Source organism: Entelurus aequoreus, linkage group LG26 (genome assembly GCF_033978785.1).
Source record: "Entelurus aequoreus isolate RoL-2023_Sb linkage group LG26, RoL_Eaeq_v1.1, whole genome shotgun sequence".
Classification (NCBI taxonomy): Eukaryota; Metazoa; Chordata; class Actinopteri; order Syngnathiformes; family Syngnathidae; genus Entelurus; species Entelurus aequoreus.
The window spans coordinates 1,843,432-1,856,295 of NC_084756.1; the positions used below are offsets into that span (position 1 = coordinate 1,843,432).

The following is a 12,864-nucleotide window of genomic DNA, read 5'->3' on the forward strand; positions in this document are numbered from 1 at the left end:
ATCACAGGAACAGGTGCAAAGTACACGGCGCCTCGCGTGCTTCGCCATCAGTGCAAATTTGCGGCCGGCTCGGTGGACAAACGCAACAGCCGGGGAGCGTTTGAAGTTTGCGTTTTTAACCTGGCGAACGTTGCAAAAGAGCATTCACACGTGTCACAAGTGATATTTCTCTCCTTTTCTGGCTTACAATTATGCTCTTCCCTCCGTCTCATTGCCTCCACCTCCCTCGCTCATATCTGTCATCCCCAATCCTCCATCCTTTCACTCTCGCCCCTCTTCTTTTATCTTCCTCACGCACTAAAAAGTCGCTGTTTTAATTATTTCACACCCATTCTCTCTCTCTCTCGCAGCCTGTCCCCATTGACGAGCACTTCTGCGGCCTGGACATCAACCAACCGCTGGGGGGTTCTCAGCTGGTGGCGGGACGCACCGTCTACACGGAGAGCCGAGATCGACTAACCTCGGTCATTTCCTACAGCTACAACGGACACAGCGTGGTTTTCATGGGCACCAGGAACGGGCGGCTGAAGAAGGTGAGGACCGTGTTCAACGTCATATGCTAACATGCTGCGAGGTAAAATAATCACAAAGACACAATACGGCGAATTTACTGAGGAATTTGTGAAACTGAAACAATACAAAAAGAATGTCTACTAACACAGACACTCATAAATAGGGATGATGTTTGTTAAGAAATTATCGATTTCGATGTCATTATCGAATCCTCTTATCAAACCGATTCCTTATCGATTCTCTTATCGAATCCAGATAGGTTGTTGTATATCAGGGTTGTCCAAAGTGCGGCCCGGGGGCCATTTGCGGCCAGCAGCTAATTGTTTACCGGCCCGCCACACATTCTGGAAATACTATTGTAAAAATAAAAAAGAACATTAAAAAAAGTGGAATGAGGTGAAATCTAACGAGAAAACGTTGCAATGTTGACACAAAAGCTGCCATGCAGGCTGTTTTTTTTTCTTTTGTCTTTCTTTATTTTTCTTTTTTTGCCATTGCTCAAAAAAAAAAAATAACGACAAAAAATCCATGTTATAATGAATTATTTTCAGGGCTCCAATTACTTCAAATATTTCACTTAAAAATGTTTTATGTGGTAAATATTGCATATATTGTGTAGTAGCCATATAAAAGCATCAAAGTTTTCTTTGACAAAAGCGCATAAAACAAACAAAATAATAGTTCCAGCATAAAATCGACAGATACAGTATATCTGAAGTTGATCTCGTAACTTAAGTGTTGAAAGTAAAAGAAAAACCTAATAAAAATGTATCACTTTATGAGTGGGGCACCTTTTGGATCCCAAATATATTTAGTAATTTTTTATTTATCTTTTCACTGTGATTACTCAAAAATATGAAATAATTAAAATCAATGGTGTCCTGCATTATTGATCTTTTAGGGCTCTAATTACTAAATACTGCATATTTTAGTTTTACTATAAAAAAACAGAAAAGCCATAAAACATTTTTTTTAATTTGTATTACTTTATCTCAACTTGAAGTTGATATAGAGATTTACTGTAAGCGTTAAATAATAAAAAAATAATAATAATCTGACTTATTTTTAACATTTTATTGACTGAGACCCTTTTTGGTCCCCGGGACCCCTAAAGGTAAATTTAATAAAAAATTCATATATTTTGTTATGGTTTTAAAATTAAAAATATCAAAATGGCCCCCACATGCTTTAATTTTTCCGTGTGCGGCCCTCAGTGGAAAAAGTTTGGACAGCCCTGTGGTATATGGAAAAAAACACACACTTGGTTTGACAAAAGCTCACTTTTATTTCTTAAGAAGAAAAAAATAAATAAAATATTGACTGTTGTTATCCCAAAAATTTTTTTAATAAAATAAATAAATATTGACTGTTAGTGCCCCTTTAAGTGGGCCACCTAAGAAAAATACATGCAGGGGAAATCCTGCATTCATTTGTATTGTACAGCACTTTACATTTGAAACAAATCCCAGAGTAATGGTGTTGTTTACTTTTTGCTCCATTACATGTCAGCAAAATACAATTATTAACCTACTTGTATTCGTCCGTGTTCACCAAGTTGAAGGGGAAGAGATTTTTCACCATCATTCTCGTTAGCTTGCGAGTAATGTTGTTACTCTCCTCCTCTCTCATCTTGCTGCGCTCTGCGTTATACCTCGCCATGGTAAATGGGTTAACGCTCTGTGCTACAGAGCAAACACTGCCCTGGTCACGCTGGCTGTCATGAATGCCATCATCTGAAATAGGATAACGTTAACATTATCTTAATTCACATCTTGCAAGCACTAGTTTATTAGACAGACCTTCAAACTCTGGAGTGGTGTAGGCTACAAGATACCGTTAACGTTATCAGACACATATAAAATGGCTAACGTTAACGTTACCGTTAGCCACTGACTATGCTTAGGTAACGTTAGTCTAGCTAACATTACTGCAGTCCTGGTTGACATAAGAGGTAACGTTATTTTAGCCTAAAGGCTACAAGTAGGCAGATATGGAAATTAACCGCATTAGTTAACGTTAGTTACTCACCGGCACTATCACTGGGACTGCAGGTTGAAGCAGAGGAAGAGGGGCTTGCTTCATCACCTCTGTCGCTGCTTCTCCACGTGTCGAAGACCAGCACGTTTCTCTAACCTTCAGGTTATGTACGGTCTGAACATGTTTCAACATGTTTGTTGTACTGCTCCCCTTACAGGAAAGCGAAGCCTGGCAATAATTGCAGATAACCGTTTCCTCGTCGTATTTCTTAGTAAAGTGAAGCCATGCCTTGGAGCATTTTTTACGGTCCATTGTTGTTGCTGCTTCTGTATTTGCCGCCAAATGACTGAGCTACGTCATTTCCTGTGACGTGCCACAGGACATTTCCTGTGACATGGGATTCGTTCCTAGGGATTCGAATAAAGAACCAAATTTTTTTCTTTACTATAGTGGTTTTGAAAACGGGAACCGTTTCCCAAAAAGGGATTCGAATCCATGGAATGGGTTCTTTTCTTATCGAACAATCGGGAGAACCGGTTTTCGAACATCATCCCTACTCGTAAACGTGTTAGCATATTAGTTACTCTAACGAAGCTAGCATGATTGCATTACGATAGCACGTACAAGTGTGCATGAAAACACTCCTAAAGACATCACACATGGGACGCCTTAGTAAGTAAGAATTGTTTTAGTTATATTGTAAAACTTACAAACGTTGCTTGGCGTGATGAATGAAGAATCCTTTCGAGCAGAAGCACTGCGGACGAATGGTACACAAAGCGGGATCGACTTCCGGGGTAAGGCGCAAAACAGGAAGTACATTTTCAACCAGCAGCACCTACAGGGAGAGAACTCGTCCAAAAGGTGGCGCCCTACCACAACCAATAACACACCTTTTCAGTGTCTCTGTCTGCGTTTTATGAAAACTATTTGTTGAACACAAAACATTATGGCCGTTAGCGGAAAAAAATCCATAAATTAGCCGCACCGTTTTACAAAACCCAAAAGCAGTGAACTTGGCATGTTGTTTAATACGTAAATAAAAACAAAATACAATGATTTGCAAATCCTTTAAAATAGAGATGCAGATGAATGCTTTAAAATGTAATATCGGAAATTATCGGTATCGGTTTCAACCTTCCGATTTTCCCGGGGGACTCCCGAATTCCAGTGCCCCTCCCGAAAATCTCCCGGGGCAACCATTCTCCCACATATCTCCCGATTTCCACCCAGACAACAGTATTGGGGGCGTGCCTTAAAGGCACTGCCTTTAGCGTCCTCTAAAACCTGTCGTCACGTCCGCTTTTCCTCCATACAAACAGCGTGCCGGCCCAGTCACATAATATATGCGGCTTTTAAACACACATAAGTGAATGCAAGTCATACTTTGTCAACAGCCATACAGGTCACACTGAGGGTAGCGGTATAAACAACTTTAACACTGTTACAAATATGCGCCACACTGTGAACCCACACCAAACAAGAATGACAAACACATTTCGGGAGAACATCCGCACCGTAACACAACATAAACACAACAGAACAAATACCCAGAACCCCTTGCAGCACTAACTCTTCCGGGACGCTACAATATACACCCCCCACTACCACCAAAACCCGTCCACCTCAATCCCTACTCCAAACCCCCCCGCCCCCCATCTCCCGAATTCGGAGGTCTCAAGGTTGGCAAGTATGCTCTAGTATACTCTGGACTGAAGCTGTGTGCTTTCATTGTTTTTGTAGCTGTTGTTTTGAGGCATGTTAAAAAAAATAATGCACTTTGTGACTTCAATAATAAATATGGCAGTGCCATGTTGGCACTTTTTTCCATAACTGGAGTTGAAGTTGTTCTCTTATTTTGGAAAACCTTGTTTTTGATTGATTGATTGAAACTTGTATTCGTAGATTGCACAGTACAGTACATATTCCGTACAATTGACCACTAAATGGTAACACCCGAATAAGTTTTTCAACTTGTTTAAGTCGGGGTCCACGTTAATCAATTCATGGTAAAGTTAGTTTGTTTAATGCATCCAGCGGGGCATCACAACAAAATTAGGCATATTAATGTGTTAATTCCACGACTGTATATATTGGTATCGGTTGATATCGGAATCGGTAATTAAGAGTTGGACAATATCTGAATATCGGATATCGGCAAAAAATCCATTATCGGACATCTCTACTTTAAAACGTATATTCAATTGAATAGACTGCAAAGACAAGATAGTTATTGTTCGAGCTGAGAAACTTATTTTTTTTTGCAAATAATCATTAACTTAGAATTTAATGGCAGTAACACATTGCAAAAAAGTTGGCACAGAGGCATTTTTACCACTGTGTTACATGGCCTTTCCTTTTAACAACACTCAGTAAACATTTGGGAACTGAGGAGACCAATTTTTGAAGCTTTTCAGGTGGAATTCTTTCCCATTCTTGTTTGATGTACAGCTTAAGTTGTTCAACAGTCCGGGGTCTCCGTTGTGGTATTTTAGGCTTCATAATGTGCCACACATTTTCGTTGGGAGGCAGGTCTGGACTACAGGTAGGCCAGTCTAGTACCTGCACTCTTTTACTCTAAAGCCACGCTGTTGTACCATGTGCAGAATGTGGCTTGGCATTGTCTTGCTGAAATAAGCATGGCATGTTGCTTGGATGGCAACATATGTTGCTCCAAAACCTGTATGTACCTTTCAGCATTAATGGTTTCTTCACAGATGTGTAAGTTACCCATGCCTTGGGCACTAATACACCCCCATAACCATCACAGATGCTGGCTTTTGAACTTTGCGCCTACAACAGTCCGGATGGTTCTTTTCGTCTTTGGTCCGTAGGACATGACGTCCACAGATTTCAAAACTAATTTAAAATGTGGACTCATCAGACCACAGAACACTTCTCCACTTTGCAACAGTCCGAAGCGAAGCCGGCAGTGTTTTTGGGTGTTGTTGATAAATGTATTTTGCTTTGCATAGGAGAGTTTTAACTTGCACTTACAGATGTAGCGACAAACTATAGTTATTGACAGTAGTTTTCTGAAGTGTTCCTGAGCCCATGTTGTGATATCCTTTAAACACTGTTGTCGCTTTTTGATGCAGTACCGCCTGAGGGGTCCAATGTCTGTAATATCGTCGCTTACGTGCAGTGATTTCTCCAGATTCTTTAAATCTTTTGATGATATTACGGACCGTAGATGGTGAAATCCCTAAATTATTTGCAAAAGCTTGTTGAGAAATGTTGTTCCTAAACTGTTAGACAATTTGCTCACACATTTGTTCACAAAGTGGCGACCCTCGCCCCATTCTTGTTTGTGAATGACTGAGCATTTCATGGAAGCTGCTTTTATACCCAATCATGGCACCCACCTGTTCCCAATTAGCCTGTTCACCTGTGGAATGTTCCAAATAAGTCTTTGATGAGCATTCCTCAACTTTTTTAGTCTTTTTTGCCACTTATGCCAGCTTTTTTGAAACAGGTTGCAAGCATCAAATTCCAAATGAGCTATTATTTGCAAAAAATAATCACGTTTTCCAGTTCGAACGTTAAGTATCTTGTCTTTGCAGTCTATTTAATTGAATACAGGTAGAACAGGAGTTGCAAATAATTGTTTTCTGTTTTTATTTACCATTTACACAACGTGCCAACTTCACTGGTTTTGGGTTTTGTGTAAGCTTAGGGCAAAAGTAGCGGCTTATAGTCAGGCAAATACAGTACATAATTAATGTTTATTTTGGGGGTTTTAGGGATAAATCACGGGTTAACTTGTTTTTTGACAGCCCTAATTTGTATTGTAAAAGCAATTAATTTTGGTCAAATTGCACAACTTCCACTGTAATCTATATTGAATAATGATGCTTTTGTTTCACCATGTTTTACACCAAATATGGTGTGGGTTGACTTGATCATTTGAGGAACATTGTATTTATTTGGTGAACATTATATTTTCCGTTACTAAAACAATTCAACATAATTTCAAATAGTTTTTAAAGTCTCACCAGCGCAGCATGTTGGTGTAACCAAAAAGATCTTTAATTCATTAAAACAATCATCCTCACAATTAATGATCTCATTAGCATAACTGCTAATGTTTAATATATCATGGGGGATTAAAGTGTGACATTATTCAGCTGATTATCGTGGAGTCGTCATTACAGTATATATGTGTGTGTGTGTGTGCGTGTGTGTGTGTGTTAGTTTTTAGCATGGCAACGACACGAGCCAACACTGAGGGACATAATCTCCTAATGAGCTGCGCGTAACGAGACTTTAAGCAGCCACTCGCTTGACGGAGTCACACAGTGGATCTTGTTTTTTGATTCGCCTGGAGAATTACGAAGCGCTTAAAAGACCGCCACTCGAGCATCTCCGCGTACACTTGACAGAATTCTCACCACGCTCGTTGGTGTACAATAATGTATCTCGTGGGTTCCACAACACTCATTTGAGCCTCGAAGTCTGAAATTGGGCGCCCATAAAGTCGAACAATTAAGAGTGCACGTGTGTGTGTGTGCATGTGTGTGTGAGCGTGTGTGTGTGTGTGTGTGTGTGTGTGCTGTATGTAGTTGTGAAAAACAATAACACTATTTTTTTAAATTTACTTTTTTAAAACCAAGTTGATCACATGCTCTTTATTGTTTAGTTGAATTTTCTTACATTTTGAGCCAGTGACATACACTTTCTTTAATAATATTTTTTTCTGTTCTAATTACATAACTGCCTTGTCTAAAGCAGGGGTCCCCAAACTATGGCCCACGGGCAGGATCCACACGCTGGCCCGTCGGAAGTCCCAAACTAAATAAAAACAAAAAACTAAGACAACTAGTGAATTATCCTATACTATCCTATAATATGTCTTTTGTATGTATGTATGTATATATGTGTGTGTGTGTGCGTGCGTGCGTGCGTGTGTGTGTGTATGTGTATGTAAGTATGTATATATATATATATACACTACCGTTCAAAAGTTTGGGGTCACCCAAACAATTTTGTGGAATAGCCTTCATATCTAAGAACAAGAATAGACTGTTGAGTTTCAAATGAAAGTTCTCTTTTTCTGGCCATTTTGAGCGTTTAATTGACCCCACAAATGTGATGCTCCAGAAACTCAATCTGCTCAAAGGAAGGTCAGTTTTGTAGCTTCTGTAACGAGCTAAACTGTTTTCAGATGTGTGAACATGATTGCACAAGGGTTTTCTAATCATCAATTAGCCTTCTGAGCCAATGAGCAAACACATTGTACCATTAGAACACTGGAGTGATAGTTGCTGGAAATGGGCCTCTATACACCTATGTAGATATTGCACCAAAAACCAGACATTTGCAGCTAGAATAGTCATTTACCACATTAGCAATGTATAGAGTGTATTTCTTTAAAGTTAAGACTAGTTTAAAGTTATCTTTATTGAAAAGTACAGTGCTTTTCCTTAAAAAATAAGGACATTTCAATGTGACCCCAAACTTTTGAACGGTAGTGTATATATGTATATATATAATAATTGTTATATATGTGTATATATATAAATATATATATAAATATATATATATATATATATATATATATATATATATATATATATATATATATATATATATATATATGTATATATATATATATATATATATATATATATATATGTATATATATATGTATGTATTTATATTTATATATATATATATATATATATATATATATATATATATATATATATATATATATATATATATATATATATATTTATATTTTATATACACATGTATATATTTTTATATATATATATATATATATACATACACATATATTTATATATGTATATATATATATATATATATACAGTATACATATGTATGTATTTATATTTACTATATATACTGTATGTGTATATACAGTCGCGATCAAAAGTTTATATACACTTGTAAAGAACATAATGTCATGGCTGTCTTGAGTTTCCAATAATTTGTAGAACTCTTATTTTTTTGTGATAGAGTGATTGGAGCACATACTTGTTTGTCACAAAAAGCATTCATGAAGTTTAGTTATTTTATGAATTTATTATGGGTCTACTGAAAATGTGACCAAATCTGCTGGGTGAAAAGTATACATACAGCAATGTTAATATTTGGTTACATGTCCCTTGGCAAGTTTCACTGCAATAAGGCACTTTTGGTAGCCATCCACAAGCTTCTGCTTGAATTTTTGACCACTCCCCTTGACAAAATTGGTGCAGTTCAGCTAAATGTGTTGGTTTTCTGACATGTACTTGTTTCTTCAGCATTGTCCACACGTTTAAGTCAGGACTTTGGGAAGGTCATTCTAAACATTAATTCTAGCCTGATTTAGCCATTCCTTTACTACTTTTGACATGTCTTTGGGGTCATTGTCCTGTTGGAACACCCAACTGCGGTGTAGGTAGTCCTGAAGAATGTGAAGGTAATCCTCCTTTTTCATTGTCCCATTTACGCTCTGTAAAGCATATATATATATATATACTGTATATATATATATATATATATATATATGTATGTATATATATATGTATATGTATATGTATATATATATATATATATATACAGTATATATATATATATATATATATATATATATATATATATATACACACATATTTTACTATTACACACACACAATTAGATAGCCCAGCTCCCAGCCATATTTTTTTAACTCAATGTGGCCCCTGAGTCAAAACATTTGGGGACCCTATGGTTTAAAGCTGAACATTAGCTTATCTTCAATTCCAAAGTGAACTATCGGTTGTAAATCTAATGATTTTACAACAATTCCATCTAAAGCTAAAAGGATTCTGATAATTGTTTCTGCCATCACTGTAATTCCTCCCTACAGACATATTGTGACCCCTTTCTGACCAACCAAGTGTACATGAAGCTGATTAAGGCCATTGTCCATCACACGCCATTTTAAAACCCTACTGTCGTGATATTACAATTCAGTTCCCGCCGGGCTCGTTCTTTGCGGGCCAAGTGGATTGGCCGGCTGGCACTGCGGGCTCAGCTTCCTGCGCAGGCAGCTGACTGAGGAAATGTGGAATAGGACTGTTGTGACATTAGCCCGGGGGGCCTCGGTTTTATTGGAAGCAATCTGTCTGATACACAACACACACATGCACACACACACTAGATGATGGAAAAAGACAAGCCAGGCTGGGACAGAGAGAGAAACTGGATCTGGACCAGACCCTAATACCATAATAGTAACAACAAGATAAAGAAGTAGTGTTCTCAATTGACAATTTTTTAATCAGATTGATCACACTTTTGAATTTAGATGAATCATAGGTTATTACTCACTTGCATAACTTAAAAAGAAAGTCCCAATATACAAACGTCATCCGGGGACATTTTAATATTTTACTTAAATGCACGTCATTAATATGCTGAAAGCGTGTTTTATCTGAAGTCCAGTCAGAAAGTAATATTCATTGTCACCGAGAACGCCAGTTGGAATCTCCTCACTCATCTTTGCACTGAGGTCTGCACCTGATCACTGACCGTATAACAACCTGTGGCACCTTCCAGGTAACCATCTAGGGTGAGGGTGAAGGAGCACGTATGCTTGAAATACATTGCGTGATTAATCTGCGTATATACATGAATAATGCCATATTTTTGGTGATTAATCACATGAGTTAACTCATCATTTAAAGGTATAGGTGGAATCAATCAATGTTTACAGATTAATTAGTGGAACATAAGTGTGCATGTTTTATATATTTACTGTGACAATATACACACATATATATATATATATATATATATATATATATATATATATATATATATATATATATATATATATATATATATATATATATATATATATATATACATACAAACCCCGTTTCCATATGAGTTGGGAAATTGTGTTAGATGTAAATATAAACGGAATACAATGATTTGAAAATTATTTTCAACCCATATTCAGTTGAATATGCAACAAAGACAACATATTTGATGTTCAAACTGATAAACTTTTTTTGCAAATAATCATTAACTTTAGAATTTGATGCCAGCAACACGTGACAAAAAAGTTGGGAAAGGTGGCAATAAATACTGATAAAGTTGAGGAATGCTCATCAAAATACGACAGCGGAGACCCCGGACTGTTGAACGACTGAAGCTCTACATGAAACAAGAATGGAAAAGAATTCCACTTTCAAAGCTTCAACAATTGGTTTCCTCAGTTCCCAATCGTTTGAGTGTTGTTAAAAGAAAAGGTGATGTAACACAGTGGTGAACATGCCCTTTCCCATCTACTTTGGCACGTGTTGCAGCCATGAAATTCTAAGTTAATTATTATTTGCAAAAAAAATAAAGTTTATGAGTTTGAACATCAAATATCTTGTCTTTGTAGTGCATTCAATTGAATATGGGTTGAAAAGGATTTGCAAATCATTGTATTCCGTTTATATTTACATACATCTAACACAATTCAAATCAGCCGGAGAATCGGAGCAGCTGGGGCAGTATTGCAGTCTCTCTGCCGCACTGTTGTGACGAAACGGGAGCTGAGCCAGAAGGCAAAGCTCTCGGTCTACCGAGCTATCTACATTCCTACTCTCACCTATGGTCATGAAGTGTGGGTAATGACCGAAAGAATAAGATCGCGGATACAAGCGGCCGAAATGAGTTTCCTCAGAAGGGTGGCTGGCATCTCCCTTAGAGATAGGGTGAGAAGTGCAGTCACCCGAGAGAGACTCGGAGTAGAGCCGCTGCTCCTTCGCTTGGAAAGGAGCCAGCTTAGGTGGTTCGGGCATCTCGTGCGGATGCCTCACGAGCGTCTCCCTAGGGAGGTCCTCGTTGCACGTCCCACTGGGAGGAGGCCCCGCGGCAGGCCAAGGACCAGATGGGGGGATTACATCTCCTCTCTGGCCTGGGAACGCTTCGGGATTCCCCAGGAGGAAGTCGCAAATGTTGCTCTGGAGAGAGAAGTCTGGGGGTCTCTGCTGGAGCTGCTGTCCCCGCGACCCGATTCCGGATAAGCGGTTGAAGATGGATGGATGGATAACACAATTTCCCAACTCATATGGAAACTGGGTTTGTATATATATATATATATATATATATATATATATATATATATATATATATATATATATATATATATATATATATATATATATATATATATATATATATATATACATATATATATCAGTGACGTGCGGTGAGGTTCATGGCTGGTGAGGCACTGACTTCATCACAGTCAGATTTACAAACATATGAACCCTAAAGAGTATCTTATTCACCATTTGATTGGCAGCAGTTAACGGGTTATGTTTAAAAGCTCATACCAGCATTCTTCCCTGCTTGGCACTCAGCATCAAGGGTTGGAATTGGGGGTTAAATCACCAAAAATTATTCCCGGGCGCGGCGCCGCTGCTGCCATTGCTCCCCTCACCTCCCAGGGGGTGATCAAGGGGATGGGTCAAATGCAGAGGACAAATTTCATTACACCTAGTGTGTGTGTGACAATCATTGGTACTTTAACTTAACTTTAACTTTACACATACAAACTGTAGCACACAAAAAAGCATATTTAATAAAAAAAAACGTTATTATGGTCTTACCTTTACTTATAAATGAAGTCCATGCGCCGCTGTTGTGCTGGATTAATGCACCCCCGCCGTAGAATGCACCCCCTGACGGGAGTGTTGTATCAACTAAAGCCCACACTTAAACTTTCCACGTGCAAGATTGAATCTATTTAAAAAAGTTATTTAATAAGAAGCCAAAAAGTGCAAAAACAATAATGTTCGTGTTGGAGGAGTTGTGAATGAATGAAATATGAAATCCGTGCTGCAGTCTGCAGGTGTACCTAATGTTGTGGCCCTGCAGTCATTCACAACTCCTCCAACACGAACATTATTGTTGTTGCACTTTTTGGCTTCTTATTAAATAACTTTTTTAATAGATTCAATCTTGCACATGGAAAGTTTAAGTGTGGGCTTTAGTTGATATAACACTCCCGTCAGGGGGTGCATTCTACGGCGGGGGTGCATTCTCTGCCACCAGGAGGCGGGATTACTGTGAGCCTCAGCCAGTGCGTCTTCGCAGCAGTTTTATGATTGCTCAACACAAGAAATACTTACACACATACAGTTGTTGACAAAATACACTGTACATTATATAACTCAGCTAACTAAACTATGGAAATGTATAATATAGTTCATATAGCAGTACGGTCTCACTGCACAGCAGGCCAGCAGTTAGCCGAGTCCGCAATCCATGTTGAGGCACAAATCAGTGACGTGCCTCAACTGGCTGCTGATCACCGCACCGTCTCTTCTCAGTATTTGAACGGCAAAACATGAAAGTTGAATTGAATTGAATAAAAATAATCTA

At 38.1% G+C, this 12,864-nt stretch overlaps 1 protein-coding gene across 1 annotated transcript in view; it reads left to right on the forward strand.

The window, feature by feature from the left end:
* The window catches only part of LOC133643350 (plexin-A2-like), a 302,471-nt gene that overhangs the window by 25,742 nt on the left and 263,865 nt on the right, over window positions 1-12,864 (forward strand). Inside the window, exon 3 of the mRNA XM_062037842.1 lies at window positions 351-533. Coding sequence (XP_061893826.1) covers window positions 351-533 — 183 coding nt within the window. The remainder of the gene's footprint in view (window positions 1-350; window positions 534-12,864) is intronic.